We start from the raw sequence: 18,845 nt of genomic DNA, 5'->3' as shown, positions 1-18,845 counted from the left end.
AATGCACTGCATATTTAATACTTTTTTTCAAAATTAAAAGAAGGATGAGTCAGTGTTATTAAATGCTGTGTTAGCAGCATGGAAAAGTACCCAATATTCTTGAAGTTTATAGCATTTTGAACCCTGAACAGACATGTTTCTCATTTAAAAAAACAGCACAGGCTTTTTGATACACCTTCAAGGAACAGATACTTCACACAGCAAATCATTTGTACACTGACTGACAATAATAGATCAGTCCTTGCTATTTGGTATATTAATGTTGGCAGATGTTACTACCAACAGTTTGTGGTCTGAAAACAACCACAATGCAAGCTGGTGCATGCAAAATGGTTGCAATGTTCTTTAAATGGTTGCCAGAATGTGACAAAAAGCCTGAAATCCAAGGATTTCACAATAGTTGCACCAAGCAATTTGCAAAATGGGCAGCCCAATCCAGAGCTCCAGATGACAAGGGACAACGCTGCTGTGGTGCTGCCCTATTGCCTCCAGAAGGCTTTCTGGAAGCGTGGAGAGACACCCCCCTTCAAGGGCTTAATGCACTTACGCCATGCAAAAGGGTAACAGAGGTCCAAGCCCAGGGCTGTGGTGCAACTGGCCGTAAACCCCCCAGGAATGCCTCCACTGTGCTCCTACTGCACCAACAGGGCTGGTGGTGGCATGAGGGCATGATGTGGTGTTGCGTGTTGCGTCTGAGAATCCTGGCAGCCACCAGCCGTCATATTTACCTCTCCACTGGGGTAAGTGTCCCGGGGAGGGCAAATCTGCTGGTGTAGGCCCACACCTTGTCTAGGAATCACTTCACCCACTATCCCCAGATTGGACCAAAATCCACTGAAGTTCAAAATGTTGGCTGACCTAACATCAACAATTCACAGGCAATGGAATCTATTGTTACATTATCTGAAAATCTGCCAATCTTATTCTTTTAACAAGTACAAGGTTAATAGTGAAAGAAGACAGAATGTACACCATTACAATACTTTCTTACAAGTTTCCCAAGACCAGTGTTAATCTCCCAAAGAAAAGGCATAGAGGCACTGTGCACAGAAAATGTATGTCAGATCCATAATTATAATTTTCATTGTTGTACACACAGGCAAATCATGAGTACATTTTATATATGCGTTTTCCCTATACATGAAAGAAACATCAAAACAGGAAACCAATGTGCAAGAAGTAAGCTTAAATTATGATGTAAAGTCATGCACCATAAGGACTACTACCTGGCAATGTGTACTATGTGTCCAACATAGAGGGGTTAAAAAAAACTGCTCAAGGTTTTCATCTTATCTCACTTCAACACAGTTATTTATGCAAGCAAGCATGATCTCTGTATAAACAATGAAGTGCCAACCTCTGACAACTCAATAAAACTTTATCAATGTGAGAAGGGAAAGAACTGGCTGGTTTCCAATAGTGAGTAAATCCTAAAGCTGGTGCACACATTTCATATTTAGAACAAACAAATGATGAGAAAGAAGTTGTTTTCCTGCAAAGGACCCAGAGCAGATGAAATAGCGATACAAGCACCTTTTAATAAACACTTAATTCTTTTGGTAAATATTCTACTTCTATTTTGAAGAAAGATGACCTCTTCTGTATTTACTATACATGTATGTTTACTAGCAAAATAAATTGTATACTGACCATCTTTTCTTTTCATATTTTTCCTGTAGAAATTCCTTGACCTTTTGTGGATCCCTGAAGTCTGGAATTGCTGATGATCGATCATCAAATAATCCTAGCCAGATCTGTTTACATACCTTTTGGAGGAAACAAGAAATCAACATACAATTTAAATCCTTGTAATCTGACCATTTAAGAAATATGCAGAACAAATTACAGGGACTGAGACAGATCCTTTCTGCATACAATATTTATTTCCTCTACAAGAATAGCTGCTTATACCAATGTACATGGATTATGCTTAATTCTAGTCTCAGGGGTTTCATAAATCCTGATCTGAGCCTAAAAAGTAAAAGTCTGAAATAATAGAACAAACTATAGATGCTTAATAGGATAGTACATCAGCCATTTTGCAGCTAATAAAATGCCCTTGCACAACATACAGAAGATTTCCAACAATAGTATTCCCATCACCTCCTCATGAAAACTCATGGGAGCTACAGTGGAAAAAGGTGATAACAGGCAGGCCACCTTCAGTACAAGAACAGCCAGTTGGAACATGAAAAAAAATACTTCTAATCACTGTGGCCCTTTCCGCACAGGGCCAAAAACAGCGGCCCAGGGACAGAAAAACACCGGTCCCTGGGCAGCTGTTCGCACAGGCCGTCCTGTGCAGCCCCGAGCGGCGTGAAGGCACCGCTTTCCACCTCCCTTCCCAAGGGAGGTTTCTGGAAAGTGGCGCCTTCCCATCGGCACTGCTTTCCCATCCCCCCCCCACTCACCTTGTCCTCCAGCGGCGGTCTGGAGGGTTGCTGAGACCCGCCCACGCTGCCCTCCGACCCCTGGAGGTCGGAGGGCAGCACGAGTGGGTCCCTGCAGCCCTCCAGACTGATGCTGGAGGATGAGGTGAGTGGGGGAGGGGGACGCAGAAGAGGCGGCTCTTCTGTGCTGGCCTCTGCGGAGGCCGCTCACACGGTCCCATGCAAACGGCCCCCTCCCCTCCACCGGCATAATTCCTGCCGCTGTGTGGAAAGGGCCTGTAACAAGTTCTAAACCTGTTTTAATTTTAAACTGGTGCACAGAGGATTCTAGATAGAACCAAAGCCAATGCAGTAAGAGGTTCTTAATATTTGTTTAGAAGATGCAGAGAATCAAGCATACCAAAGCTGGATCAATGACATCTGAGTGTGCACTTAGTCTAATATTTTCACTTTGAAGTTTAAGATTCTCTGAATAATTCTTTGCCCTGATTGATAACACAATTTTTGCCTTGAAGTAACATTTCACACAGTTGTTTTGCTAATGTATGCCAGTATCAAGAATACATCAAGAAAAGTATAGTTGCATAAATAGCATCAACAGGAAAGAAGTAAAAGGCTATGGAAACAAGAATAGTGGGGAAGAAATGGAAAAGTGATAGGTGGCATGGGAAGCTCTGGATGACAAAGAAGTCCAAGTCCAAGTTCCAATCAGTGTAATTGACTAAAACTGATGTATCCTTGATCTGAGATTGAAAATGCCTTTGTAGACCAGGTGCTTGGGAGCAGCAGCAGGCCATTGCTTTCACATCCTGCATGTGAGCTCCCAAAGGCACCTGGTGGGCCACTGCGAGTAGCAGAGTGCTGGACTAGATGATCTCTGGTCTGATCCAGCAGGCTCTTTCTTATGTTCTTATATAACTGAATGATTATGGTGAGGGAGAACAGTACCTACTTCTTATTCACTACATTATCATCCTGGATATGTGATTCTGAACTCAGGTTCTTTCTCAGTCACCATTTAACAGCACTAAAACAAATGAAGATTCCTGTAGGGTCATCCTGATTAACGCAAACTGGGCAGATGACCAGGAATAGCTGGCTGTCATAAACTCAGGCAAGCAAACATGATGATCTAGTTTTCAAATCTTCATGGATTTCCTCCAGTTACTAAGTATCAACATAAATATCTAAAGTTTAAGAAAGTGGGCTCTTCCATGTTGAAATTAAAACAAAATGGCTGTTCTGTTAATTTCAAATCGTAGCTGTGAACATTTAAATTAGAGCAATTAGATAATGAATAATGCCTTTATTGAAATGATTTCTTTGTCAGTTCTTTTTACAAACAAATTTTCACTGACTGATGCAAGTATTGAAATATATGGATTTACAGCTACTTTGATCTTCAGATTTACAGTTACTTTGATCTTTAACTGTAGATTGGGAGAGGAGCCCTTGTCAAAAAAGCTATTTTATGATACATTAATTTCAAACTCCAGAGGCTGTGTACTGTTTTAATATGTTTCAAGATTAGGCACCTGAAGTTTTCAAGTACAAAACTGTCTAAATTGGCAAGTATCATCCTGACTGATGTGAGCATCCCCTGCCTAAGACAGTATATCACCTGCTAGAAATATTAGTATATCACCTTCTTCTAACTCGAGAATTTCACCTTTAAGATAAGAAAGCTAAATACATATTTTACAGCACAGCTACATAAAAACTTATTTGCATTTCCATGTTTCCATTCAATTCATGAATAAAAGTTTAGTAAGCAACCAGTTCTTCCTTGTTTCCAAGTTCTCAAAAAGAAAACAGCAATTGCTTTTGAAAATCAAAGAAAGCATACAAATTCATATCTTCTCTCAGAAATTAATCTAGACCCACATAGTACATACCAGCTGGGTTGGGTTTTTGGAAAAGTTTGACAAGTAATTGGAAGACGTGAACATTTGAGCAACATGCTTAACTGCAAAGGTAAAGCTTAAGAACGTGTATGCACACTCTGGTGTCGACTTCCCTTCCAGTAGAACATATGGGGGGGGGGGTTTGAGGGGGCCATTTCTTATTTAAGCTCTGACAACTTTATGTTTGTGATCCCTGAATAACATATTTAACCGTGAATGAAATTACTGATTCGAGTTTTCATTAAAAACAGGTACACTGAACTGAAAACAAAACTGTAAATCAAACATGTCCACTACAGTTAAGACATTCTAGCAATTTTCAACATGCAGGACGTAGCACAATAAATTACATTAAGCTTGATGAGTTTGCTTTCAATACACAGTTACACATAAATAACATTTGACCCTGTTGAAGATTGTAAATAAACCAGTACTCTATTTACAGTTCAGCATCCTGTTTCATACTATGGCCAATCAGTAGCCTTGGAGGACAAACAAACGGGGCACAGAGGCCAAGGCCTTCCCCATGTACTAATGAAATACCCTGGCCTAGATTTATACTGGAGAATTACAATGTTGGCCATTTTATTTTCACTATTTTTCCTACAATCCCCAGGCTGGAGTTTGCCTTTTTTTTTTTGCACTATCACACACTAAGTAAACATGTTCATCAAGCTGTGCTTGAAAACTAGCTGTAGATCAGGATTAGAAACATTATATTACATTAGCTGTGTAACCAATGAATGTTGATTCGTATTATGCAGAAGACCAATGCTAGAAACTTTCAAAACGGGGATTGAGCAACACAACAGAAATATAACACAGGAGACAAATAACAGGAAGGATTTGGAAATAGTTTTCCTGTGTAAGCAAATTATAACTTATGTTTTAGTAATATACCAGTTCCACTTCTTTTAGTAATGAATGTATGCTTCCTAGACATTGAAGACTTGAAAACATTAATTCAGCAGAATTTTAGGCCATCTAAAATGCTATCTAATTCTGCCTGTGGCCTTAGAATGTGAGTCAATAAATCCACAAAATAGGACCATGTAGAGAAAAGGTTGATTTTTTTCCCAACAAACCAGAGGAAGCCCCAGGCTGGAAGAACAAGCTAAATACTTAAAAATAAAAACCAACGATGTATATAAAGACCATAAACAACAGTTACATAAAACACAGTCTGTCTCATTGTGAGAACTTGACTATCATATTGGGAGTTGCCCAGCAATCCTCATAACCATTGCTTAGAGGGGTTAGAAAAGGTCAAAAAAGGTATTTGGAATTGGATGGGAGAAAAAAGAAAAACAGCAGAAACAATGCAAGCCATACTGAATTAGCTGGCTGGTGGCAGTGATTAGAGTGGAAGGGGCATGAGGGCCGGCAACTAATCAACAGATGCAACAAGCAGTAGCAGCTGAGCACATAAAGGAGGAAAAATGAACCTGCTCACCTTCTCCAATAATTGTAGAACGGATATTAACAATATAATTATAAACTGAACAATTCAGAAGTACTTGCTCAAGGCTCCTAAGTCTAAAACTAGGCTATTACTACTGTTTTTCTTTTGCACCAGAGAGTACCATGAGTTCTCTACTGAGCAATCAGGACTGAGAACTTCTTCAAGAGCACCCTTTTTAAATAGTGAATCATACCGTTTCTAACTGTTGTAGATGATTCCATACTGTCTTACTAGCTGAAGTGGTAGAACAGAGAAAAACAAAAACTTATGACCTTGCTAGATAATAGTGAGCACCCAGGAATCAAAATTATGGCACACCGTGGCTCAGCGAAAACACTTTACCGGAGACCCTTTCCCCCCGATAAGCTGAAACCCTCAAGTTCTGAGAAGTTGGTGCATACTCCTTCCTGCCTATTGCATCAAGTTTTCTACTTGTTGGATAGGGCAGAGTGGCAGTTGTGTTTGTTCCCTGTTGTATCTCTTCTATTACTAGAGACGATGATGGAAGATGAGTGTCCCAAAAAACAAACGTTTTGTTTAATAAAATTTTCTGAATGCCTTGGGAGTCGCATGTTGTGATGCTGGTTTTATCCACAGGTCTGAAAACTCCAGGAGCCATTGAAACATTGGGATTATATCTTATCCTTATATCTATATTTGATGTGATATGGTAGACACATCAATCTTAAACAGTCTAGCCATGTGTAGCATTTGATCAGCATACAACTTTAAATCCTCAGGTGGCGATGATGAAAGAGAATGGATCCAACGGTGCTTCTGATTTCACTTGGAACTGACCATACTCCCCCCTGGAATCTCTTCATCAGATTCCACAGTAGGTGCTCTATCTAATGAAGTTGTAACAGTTGCTGGAGCTGACAGCTTGCAACGATGAATAATGAACTGTGCTGGATCTGCTCTGGGAACTGATCCGGTGAATTCCCCCCATTCTTGTACATACACAGAGGACATAAAATACAGCCATGGGATCATGGGAAAATTAGGTTGCCTCAACTGATGCTGCGGATCTAAACAGAGACTGCCTCACAACCAAATTATGTATCAGTTCATGCTCCACTTCCCCTTCTGACTAGGATAGCATCAGATACACCAAGCTGACTGACAGTGTTCTAGGAGGCAGTATTATTACCTGGTCCCTTTCTGACAACAGCTCTGAGGCTGAAACCAATGCACCCATCCATCATTCAGGACCTATTTTAGATTGCTCCTTACGTTTTGTTCTTTAACTTTTGGGGTGGTGGTTCCAAAAGACTTCTTGGAATCGATGGTAATTGCACTTGCCTCTAAGTCTGTTCAAGTTCCAAGCCTGATGCCACCAGAGTGGATTTTGATGACACCATTGATGTCAGTTTAGATGATGGTGCTGACTGGGCTTTGGTAGATGGATCAGAAGACATTAATACCTTCCCCCAAAGGGCAGTCTTCAACTTTGAAGTACTATTACCACAGGCCTTGGGTGTGCACTGATGGCAGCTTTATACCCAGCAACATTATGGTCCTCAACCAGGGACAACAGACAGAAAATGAGCTCATCCACCTGAGTTATTTTTGCTCCACACTGGGCATAAATTTTAAACAGGTACAGCCAAAGAAGAAATCTCACTGGAGGAAGTGGTCTTCCCTGACAGATTGTCTGCAAACGCAGATTCAAGCCCATCAGTCACCATATTAAACAGTAATTACCAACAGGAGCAGCAGCAGGATTTCCAAAGAAAACTCTGAGCTTCATGAGGTAAAATAAGCTAATGCTGAAGAATGACCTACTTTACAAGTAGTGAAAAAACTGCAGTAACTGACTTTCATTTTCTCTGACCCATCTCTTCCACCAACCAAGATTTATCGTAGATTATCATTTGCTTTAACATTTTTGTTTTAATAAGCCTTCGTAAATTTCTCGTAATAGCTCTCAAAATATATTTCTACCAAACATGAAAGTTAGATTCTCTGCATCAGCCAAATCATGCCTTTGAAAATTCACCTACCTACTCATTCGCCCACACACTACAGCCATGAAGCAGCTCCTTAAATATCTGAAACATGCTGAAATCTTTCATCTTTTTATCTTCTACAACTAGCTTGGTATAGTGATTGAAGAGTTTGTCTGGGATCTGGGAGACCCAGATTGACATTTTCACTTTGTCATAAAGCTGTTGCACAGCCTCTGGTCAGTCACAATCTCTCAGTTTAACCAGCCCACAGGGAAGTTATGAGGGGAAAATGAGCGACAGAAGACTGAGTTATGCCACTCTGAGCTCCTTGGAATTAAAATATACTAACAGATTAGAACAAGAAGACTTCCCTGTTGCATTTACACAAGCAACACAAGAACAACTACTTCAGACTACTGCAAGCTAAATATACAAAACAGTTCAAGGTCAATGTTTATAGACGTTTCCTAAGACATTTAAAAGTCCTTTGTGTCCAGTAATGTAGCAGTGTATCACTCATGCAGATGATTCAACACAAGGACGTACGTAAAGGGGGGGTTTCTCGGGTTCAACCCCCCCATTCATGTCCAAAGCTCCACCCCCACCCCGTTTGTGGGTTTTTAAAACATTTTTACTGTTGTTTTGGTTTTTGGCCTGCAGGGGGCGCATTGTTTAGGCTAGCACAGTGGTGGCGAACCTTTGGCACTCCAGATGTTATGGACTACAATTCCCATCAGCCCCTACCAGCATGGCCAATTGGTCATGCTGGCAGGGGCTGATGGGAATTGCAGTCCATAACATCTGGAGTGCCAAAGGTTCGCCACCACTGGGCTAGCAGCACCAAACTTTCAGGGATTGTTTGGGGGACCCTCCTAATGATATTACCCAGGTTTGGTGAGGTTTGGTTTAGGGGGTCCAAAGTTATGGATTCCCAAAGGGGGTGCCCCATCCTCCATTGTTTCCAATGGGAGCTAATAGAAGATGGGGGCTACACCTTTGAGGGTCCATAACTTTGGACCCCCTGAATCAAACTTCACCAAACCTGGGAGGTATCATCAGGAGAGTCTCTTATTGATACCACCCAGATTTTGTGAAGTTTGGTCCTGGGGTCCAAAGCTATGGACTCCCAAAGGGGGTGCCCCATCCTCCATTGTTTCCAATGGGAGCTGATACAAGATGGGGACTACACCTTTGAGGGTCCATAACTTTGGACCCCCTAAATCAAACTTTACGAGCGAGTCCCTTACTGATACCACCCAGATTTTGTGCAGTTTGATCCAGGGGGTCCAAAGCTATGCCTTTGCCCAGAGGGGAGGGAAGGAACTGCCGGCTGGGAGCAGGGGTGGGCAGGGCAGGAGAATCTGACGTCCCCGGCCTCGGAGAACTGCTTTTATAAGCGCTAGGCCAGGGGCGGGGCTTGGGGAGGCGTGGCCATGCCCTCGGGGCGGGTGGAGGTATGGCCCCACCCCTGAACCCCCCCATAAAAATCTATACCTACGTCCCTGATTCAACAGCTTGCTAAAGTTAAAATAGACTTTTATGTCATGACATCTAGTACCTTGAGATATCACATTCAGTATCTTCTAAACGAACTACATTTATCAAGGGAAGTCAGGTTTCATTATGTGTTCTACAATGCTTTTGGACTAATTGCTTGAAGAACCAAACCCAGTGTCAGAACTTTTACTTTTGAGAATTAAAAAATGAGAACCAAAAATCAGAACCATCCTTGTAATAACGGACTCTCCCACTGGCGTACAGAGTCTTGAAGGAAGGCTCCAACATGTGCCAAACATGAATCTTTGGATCCAATCCTAGGAGGCTATATTTTTCTGTTACCAATCCTACAACCTTCATGTTTTCTGGCAATTTCAAACAGCTCTTTTCAAATAATATTTTCCCCTCACCTACCAATGAAGCACTCCCTGTAATCCCTATGGCACTACCCTGTTGTGCAGCATGAGTGGGGATTAGTGTCTGTGTGTTTTGTGGCATCAAGTTATTTCCAATTTTATGACATCCCTATGAATTAATGACTTCCAAAATATCTTATCACTCTTGCAAACTGATGAAAATTGTATTCATCCTCAGTAAAACTCCAACTACACCGGATACAGACAGAGAGCATGGCACAGTAATTAAGATAGCATACTAGGTCCTTGGAATCCCGACTTTGTGCCATGGAAGCTTGCTGGGTGACCAGGGGCCAGTCACACACTCTCAGTTCAGACCCTGGCTAGTATTTGGATAGGAGACCTCCAAGGAATACCAGGATCACGATATGGAGATAGGCAATGGCCAACCACCTCTAAATGTCCCTTGCCTTGAAAACCTTATGGGGTTGCCATAAGTCAGCTGTGACTTGATGGCAAAAAGGGGGGGGGGCTATTCCAGACAAAAACATTTTGCATGTAACAGGGGAGTGTTACAAAATATAATCCCTGATGAGGTCACCAAATTTCAGCCTGCACAGCTCCAAAGACTCCATGTTATTTGCAAATACAAATATCCTGTTGACTGTTTAAAGAAGCAATCTCAAACTCTCATATTTTCTGAATGGACTTTTAGATCCTGTTGCCCTTCTGATATATGATCAATCACAATAATCTGAGAAATCAACTTAGTCAACAATTACAAATTTTTGCAATAAATACTTACTTCATTCCCATGCTTTTGTAGAAATTCTATTTCATGCTGCGTGAAAGTGGTCATAGAAATGGACTTCACTCTGTGAGGTGGATTTAAACCTCGCCTAGAAAACAAGAAGTTTTAAGAAAGTAATTAAACAATTACAGAAGTGAACATTAATCTAAAAAAAATCAGGTTTGGGAACTCATAAGAACAAAATGTTCCTCACTTAAATTTGAGTAATGCTTGGTTTAAAATGCATCTCTTCATTTTACTTAATGTTTAGCCCCCTTCTCTCCTGACTTGGGACCCAAAATGGGTTAAAACATTCTCCTCTTCTCCATTTTTATGCTCACTATACGAAGTAGGTTAAGCATGCGACTGGCCCAAGCTCACTTAGCACACTTCCTTGGAAGAATGGAGATTCAAACCCAGATCTCCAAGAACCTAAATATTCTAGTAACCACACTACAGTGGCACTGGGAATTATACTTCAAATTCATTAGTTTTGAATACTTTTCTATTTCAGAAGCTAGGTTTTTGTGCAGTCTCTCCAGAATATCAATTAATAGATCTATGGTTGGCTGACTATATATGTTAAAGAATTTTTAAAAGGTTTTTTTTAAAAAAATAAAACTGGATGGTTTAGAAACAAAATGCAAAGCACTTTCAACTTATCTACTCGAATATCAGATTCTCTACTAAATACTTCTTCTGTTAAAGTCTGACTATTTGGAACCAAAAATGTTAAAAGGAATAGAGAAACTAAAACATTCTTTAGGTGCACTTAAAAACTAGATTGTATATTTAAGGACTGAGAACCTTTCTAGCTTTCCAGTTTTAAGAAGCAATTACGTGGCCTGTGAAGCACCTAGGATAGCAACCAACCTTTACACCACTGCAACTGTGAAACATGTAATGCCTTAATACTTGGTTTAACTCCTGCACCAGTAAAGAAAAGGTACTGCTGGGAGGTGAGGGAATGTATGGAAAGGACTTAGTCAGTATTCCTACTCCTAATCACATCGTAACGGTACACTGGAAATAATCTTGGCTTAAACCTAAACACCTAATCCATAGAAATCACAGAGCAAACAACATCCAGTCATAATATAGCTTCTTTTTCTTATCTTGCTGTTCTTCTGACTCGAAGGTCATGAACAGATCAAAATCCAACCACAGCACAGCTTAGGAAACCAAGCCTGCAGCCTATCACAGTGCCCGTGACCACAATATAAACCCCAGCCAGAATACTCATATCTCATGTGACTGAGCAAGCAGCATGGGGATGCCATGAATACTTATGCATAACAGGCATAAAGGTGAGGTTTCAGAGAAAGTGCCCTTTGTACAAAAAGCTAAGGAGGACAGCCACTGGCACAGTGTATTGCTATCACTGCTCTGATTTCTTACAGGTGCTTCACCTGAGGACATAAACTCAAACCTAAATCCTCCAATTGGGGATACAGTGACAATACAAACTACCCAGAGAACTACTGAGAATTTTCCTGCCTGAAGCTGTGACTGCTTCTAATATTTCTTCCCTATACCCATGGTCATTTGCCTCAAAGACTAAAGGGAAACGTCGGGGGTTTATAAGATTATCCCTTGGGTGAAGAAACAGATAAAGAATGCTTTATCTTCCTCTTCCATAATAATAGAACATGGAAGCAAAGGCAGCCAACAAAGCTGATCAGCAAAAGATTCAGGACAAAATGAAGAGGGTTTTTTCCCCACTCAACAAGTAATTAAATTGTGGAATTCACTACCAGTTGCACAGATGGCTATAAAAGGGGATTGGTTGATTCATGAAGGGTGGTCCATCAATGGTTACTAGTGATGGTGACTAGAGGGAACTTTCTAATTAAAAAGCAATAAACCTTTGGATAGTAGTACTAGGAGGAAGCATTAGGAAAAGCTTTTGCATCTATGCCCTGTGTGTGTGTCCCTCCCCCAGGCCCTAGCTGGCAATTCTTTGCAACAAGATGTTGAACTAGAAGACCACCAATCTAATCCAGGAAAGGCTTTTTAAAATCATCTTTTCCTCTCAACAGCTGCAAGCAGGGTCTCCCACATATGAAGCTCAAGATAAGAATGTGCATTATATAAAGATGCCAGAGGAGGAGAGAGAACCATTCCATTAACCATTCCATTGAGAGAGAACCATTCCATTAAGATTTGCTACTACTGGCCACACAACCGTACCAACTGTTTTGCAGGATCAGAGCCACCTAAAGCATTCCCAGCAGAGAATGCAGGGTTCCAGTGCAATCTATATATATAAAAATCTAAACGTGTGTTTGTCCCTGATGGTCTCCCTCAGAAGCTGCTGGACGGATCGCACCGAAATTTTCACAGGACGTCCCTCCCTGTTGCGGGCAGGTAATCGGACTTTCAAATAACCGAAAGTCCATACCTGAGTCAGGTAAAACGTCTTTTTCCTGGCGCACCAGGACATGAAGCTGGGTGTGTTTAACTGTCACCCTTAGAATGTTCGTGCAGCCTGTCTGGCCTGAGGGGTTCGTGTAGATGGCCAGAGATGAGCAGTGGAAACAGTAAATAGGTAATACTGGTAGGTAATACTAGTGGAAGTGAAACACATACACACTTTGCCGTGAGAGACGTCAGGTGGGGTTCCCCCCACTCACACACAGGTAACTTTCACTCTCTGTGCATCACCCACTGCTACCACACAATACACATCCAGCTCATCCTCACACACCTCACTCTGCCCTCCCTCACATCCAACCACCACTTACCCACTTCCTCACCCATATTCGCCACAGCTCTCTTTTACTAAAAGCGAGCTGGAGTTTGCCTTTTTCTTCTAAGACAACCCGTGGGGTGGGGGCGAACCAACACTATCGGCTCTGCTTCTTTTGCATGTGGCCTTTTAAGAACCCAGGGAGTGGGCCTCGATCTGAGCGCCTCACCACCCTGCCTCTGCTGCCTGACTGGGATAGCCTGCTTGCCCCAGTTCTGCCTTACCCAAGCCAGGACTGTGCATGTCAACCAGCCTCATGGACAGCGGGATTCACACTCTGGACAGTTCCATTGTGGAATGGGAAGGGTTACCTTATACTAAAAAAACAAGACAGCACCATATAACGATGTGCATTGAAAAGGGAAAGAGGGATTCCATTTGACCACCCCAAAAGGCTATGCTGGGGATCATTGGAACTGCATGGACATCTGTGTGGGTTGCGAGCTGTGATGAGAAGGACAACTGCCACAGAAACACGTGGCCAGGCCTGCTAGTTTCTTATAAAGGACTTGCTCAATTACAGTGTTCAACAACAAAACAGAAGTCCAAAAGATTATTACCAATTCTCTCATGCTCTGCAAAGTAATCTGTGGAGGTCTCTGGCTGATATGGTGGGAAACGGCTTCATTCCATCCCTTTGTGCCCACCCAGAAAAAGGAAATGGGCAACTAGTTCTCTTCCTGCAGCCACATTTGCAGTACTCCCTGAAGTATGCTCATTCCAGGGCTCCTAGCAAATACAACTCAGTTCTTCTTAAAGTAGAGGATGCAATGTATCCTTTATTCCTTTAACTGTTTTGCTTTGTATGTGGTGTATCAGTGTACATGGGTGTCTGCCACAGGGGTACTGTTAACACGATATTCCACAGGTACATGGTATGGGAGAGGTTGATATATATTTGTGTGAAACTGCTATGCTTTCAGTTCCTTGGAGTTGGTTTTTCAATAAATATTTCACGCCTTCTGAGAGAACATAGGATACTAACTATGCTGGAGAGGGTTTAGGACAGTGGCGTATCTGCCTCGGGACAGGGGGTGCCCTCTGTCCCCGGCACCAGTAATCTGGTCACGTGGGGGCACAAAACTGACCCCCCACATGACCAGGAAGACAGCTCCAGCCCCAAGGCCCACTCCCGTGCTTATAAAAGCAAAGGAGCCAAGGACGGAGCCTTTCAGTTCCTTCTGCTCTCCCCAAAGGGACTGCCAGCTGCGAGCCAGGAGAGGGAGTGAGGCTGAGGGGGATGGGGCCTCACCCCCTAAGCCCTGCCCCCTGGCGTAGCGGGGGGGGCCTGGAGAACTGCTGTCTCCGGGCACCATTTTCCCACTGTACGCCTCTGGTTTAGGGCCACAACTGTTTCCATGCGACAAAGTAAAATGTTTTTGATCTAGTAGCCCAAACAGAGAAAAAAACTGATTCTTACTTCAGACACAGGGTATCACACACTAGGTGCACATTTAGCCATCAAACAAAACTAAATTCAAAGACATTCCTTTCTTTTCTCCCAAATTCATACACACAAGAAGGGAAGAGCCCAACAAAAATGGACAGGGTGTGTTTGGGCTTATAGTCACCTATACACAGTTTCTCTTTCAAAAATAACCTGGTTTAAAATAGAATTAAAGTTTAATGAAAACAGAAAATAGGATATTACCTGCTTTCCTCTCAGCACAAGACAGAAAAGCAGCCCTTTCTGAGGTGCAAGAAGTTGGTGCCAGGGATTATGGAACTGACAAGGATAAAAAGCCATATGGAACAAGGACTAGAACTGATTCCTTGGTCCTCATCCACTAGCAGAAAAGGTAGTAGGAACTACCATATATACTCACGGATAAGTAGAGTTTTTCAGCAATTTTTTGTGCTGAAAAAGCCCTCCTCGACTTACACGCGAGTCACTGACAGCCGCCCCTGCCTGTCATCCCCTTTACTCACTCACCCATCTTTTTCTTTCCCCGCAGGCTCTACAGGCTGGGTTTCAGGGAAGCTGCTGCTCCGGGGGGGGGGGGGGGGGATCCGGTGGGGAGTGGGCACCCTGGCTCTTCCCTGCCCCCGCCTGCTTTGGAGTTTCCTTGCTTGTGAGCAAGGAAACACCAGACAGAGCAGTCATCTGTTTTTGGGGTTTCCTTGCTTGCAAGCAAGGAAACCCCAGAAGCAGGTGAATGCTCTGTCTGGTGTTTCCTTGTTTGCAAGCAAGGAAACGCTAGAGCAGCCAAGGGCTGGGGCTGCTGTGGGGATCCAGGAGGTGGCGGCGGGGGGGAGGGCGATCTGGTAGGGAGAAGGCGCCCTGGCTCTTCCCTGCCCTTGCCTGCTTTGGAGTTACCACCCTAGACTTATACACGAGTCAATAAGTTTTCTCCGTTTTTGGTGGTAAAATTAGGTGCCTCAACTTATACATGGGTCGACTTATACACAAGTATATACGGGTAACTCAATCTCTTAATAATAAATCTGACCCTTCTACAAAAACAAATATTGGGGGTTTTTTGTAAAGAAAGATGTGTTAACTATCATACTGAACTTTTATATAATGCCTTGATACTGGGGGCCTGGGACTGGCAAGTTATAAAGTTCCATCTTTCTCATTCCAAGTTATAAAGTTCCATCTTTCTCATTCCAAGTTATAAAGTTCCACCTTTCTCAGGGTGATTTCTCATTTCTATTTTATTCCTAGGAACAACATGATCTCTGCAGTTAGTATAGTACTGCGATTATAAACAAGGGCATTTCCCCACACACTCACATGAATATTTACTTTCCAGTTCACAGCAGATATGTGATCTGATTGGTGACTACCATCAACCTGGTTGAAATTAGCTGTTTGTAGGGCAAGACAAGTAGAAGAAGTAAGCAATATAACAAATAAATCGACTGAATTGGGGCGGGGAGGACTTTGAAAGGAGCACTTTCTATTGTTGATTCCAACCTGCACACACCTGTAAAAACCTATTATGATTCCAGATAATAGATGCTATTTGAAGTCATGAACATTATCAACTAAAAAAAAGCAAAGCATTCCATGACATTACTCAGTTTGAATTTAAATATTTAATAACTGTATAAAGGCCTGACACAGTTTTAAATCAGTGTCTTATAGTTATAGCAACTAAATTAAAATAGTAAAAAACTAAATTATGGGAATTTTTAATTTAAGGTGCATTTAACAAAGATGCCTTTTTATTTGAACCAGTGATTGAAATTATCCTTTTCCCTTGATAATTTAAATCAACCCATTCTTGATACACATATAAATTTGCCTTCAGACTTAGCAAGGGAACAGGATATCTACCAATGAATATCCAATTAATATTTCAATAGGTTCAATTCATACATTACAGGGGATGTCCCGTGCAAGTACTGAGTTTGAGAATACATTCATCAGCTTCAATTATAGAAGCATCAACCATGCTACCAATACAATACATGAAATAGGATTCAAGGGTCTAAGGCCCCTTCCGCACATGCAGAATAACGCACTTTCAATCCACTTTCATAATTGGTTGCAAGTGGATTTTGATATTCCGCACAGTAAAATCCAGCTGCAAAGTGCACTGAAAGGGGATTGAAAGTGCATTATTCTGCATGTGCGGAAGGGACCTAAGAGTGAGAAGCAGGCACATCTATGGTTACCAAACAAGAAGCTTTGAAAGCACCTTAACCTACCCCTCTGTCTAAAGATTACAGTTTACTGCAGGCAGGATTAGTGACTCAATGGAAATAGTAGTAGTTACTTCGTATCCACTTGCAGTGGAAGGATGCTTATGCAATAACAAAGCACTTTTTCATCAAAATAATACAAACAAAATAGTTATATTTAAGAAGCATACCCTCTTTTGAAGATTTTAAAGAGATCATGGTCCTTAATTTTATTTAGTCTACTTTTCCCAGTTTAATGGTTTCTACAATTCATTTTGATAACTTCAGTCACCTCAGAACACACTATTACAGCATCCATCATCTTATACAGCATTGGTTCATCTACACCAGTTCACTACGTTTCAGACACAGAATTTACCCAGACTTCCAAGAACCTTCAAGGAAAGCTAGAGAAGGCTGAATCTAGGATATGCTATACATTGCTGCCATTAACATTTAATGCAAATGCAAAACACAATTTAATCCAAAAGCAAAACACAACTTTTTCCACGGTTAACACAGTGAATTGAATCAAACTGTGTCTCACAGGTGTTTCAAGCCAAAATCATCACGTGCGTGCTATTTTGAAGTGTTTTAAAAGTAAAAAGTACATAGGAAGTTTTAAATTCTACAGAACTGATCAATTTCTTTACAAGTTCCTGTAATCAGTTTGGATTGTCCCCAACCTATAAGTTTGGTATTAGCTGAGACAGAAGAGCACACAGAAATACAATAATGCACAAACAGAACAACTGATGCGGCAAACACCAAAGGGTTATTAATAAGTAATCATTACTTGCTTTCCTACTGCAAGTCTTTAAAGTAAACTAACAGAACGAGTAAACTAACAGAACGAGTAAACTAACAGAACGAGTAAACCAAAAATTCTGAGCATACATTTATGGGGAAAAACACTCACATTCCCACTTAACTACAACCTAGGTTTATAGCAACATATGACTGGCATTTCCGACCCATTTAACATGCTTCTAGCATTAATCCAGGTCAGAAACGGCACTTGTCCGCTGCTATACTTTGACACAATTGTGAGGGACCTTGAGAAACGAGACCAAGTACACTCTTCCTTACAAAGGCTATATTGTACACACTCCCTTCACTGAACACAGAGAGATCAATAAGCCTCTTTTAGCCTTCGCGGTGTTCGTTGCTAGCATCTTGCCCGTTGGAAGAATTAAAATTCCTCCATCTCTGAACTGTTAAGCGGAAGATCCTCCACGCCCTGTAATTCATATGCATGGAAAGGGAAACACACTCTTAACGGATTCCCGTTCTTGTCTTAAACTTTCTGCCGTCCTATAATCTCCCCCAGCCAGCCCATCATGCAGCTCCTCACACCGACTCAGCCAACCCAAGAAACACGCCACATTTTCTTCACCCCATATTGTTCGCTCCAGCCCACAACGTAGGACTCCCATGCCTCTCTCTCTCTCCTTGTGCTCCCCCAGCCCACTTCCTCCTTGAGTTACCTCAATCCAGTTACCTTCAACAACAACACCCCCCCGCAACTTTATTTATTTATTATATTTATTAACTCCCTCCCGTTCGCCTACTCCTGCACCCCCCCCCCCCCAACTCGGAAGCGATCAGTTATTTCCTCCGCCAAGTCAACTCCTCCTCCTTCCCTCCTCAACTCACAGGATGCCGGAGCAGGAGGTACACACGAAGCTGCCCACGGTCATGTCGGTGTAGGTGGGGCCGCGCTGGTCACAGTCGAAGCACTTGCGGTTGGGCGGGAGGCTGCTCATCTCCCTCAGCAGCTTCAGGTGCTTCTCCTCCTGCTTCCGCTTGGCGCTCGCCGCCATGGTCCCTCCAGCCGCTGGGCAGCCGCGTCCCGGCCCGTTCTTGCCGACCGGGCAGTAGGGAGGCGCGGAGAAGCCCCAAGCCGAGAGGAAGCGCCGGGACCGTCCCGCGCGAGGGCGAGGCCTGGGCCCGCGCCCTTGCGCGTGCGCGCGCCCACACGGAGAGGCCAACCGACGAACGGAAGGGAGGGGCGCGGAAGAGGAGCACGCGAGGGACGGAGCCGGGCCCGGGGCGGCTGAATGACGAGCTGAGGCGGAACGGGCCCGACGCCTTTTCCCACCACAGACAAAGAGGCGA

The 18,845-nt window shown here is 42.6% G+C and overlaps 1 protein-coding gene across 17 annotated transcripts in view; it reads right to left on the bottom strand.

Moving 5' to 3' along the window:
• Positions 1-18,845, bottom strand: part of AGFG1 (ArfGAP with FG repeats 1) — a 36,848-nt gene extending 18,003 nt beyond the window's left edge. For 11 of the 17 annotated variants that reach the window (XM_048505746.1, XM_048505747.1, XM_048505748.1 and 8 more), the window contains exons 1-3: positions 18,384-18,845; positions 10,364-10,457; positions 1,651-1,766 (exon numbers count right to left, since the gene is read on the bottom strand). In XM_048505746.1, the coding sequence (XP_048361703.1) occupies positions 1,651-1,766; positions 10,364-10,457; positions 18,384-18,550 (377 nt within the window). In that variant the 5' untranslated portion in view covers positions 18,551-18,845. The remainder of the gene's footprint in view (positions 1-1,650; positions 1,767-10,363; positions 10,458-18,383) is intronic. The other 6 variants (XM_048505750.1, XM_048505755.1, XM_048505759.1 and 3 more) reach the window with 1 other exon arrangement.

Source organism: Sphaerodactylus townsendi, linkage group LG08 (assembly GCF_021028975.2).
Source record: "Sphaerodactylus townsendi isolate TG3544 linkage group LG08, MPM_Stown_v2.3, whole genome shotgun sequence".
Taxonomy (NCBI): domain Eukaryota; kingdom Metazoa; phylum Chordata; class Lepidosauria; order Squamata; family Sphaerodactylidae; genus Sphaerodactylus; species Sphaerodactylus townsendi.
The sequence above is the reverse complement of the archived record's forward strand: the minus strand, read 5'-3'. Positions and strand labels throughout refer to the sequence as shown.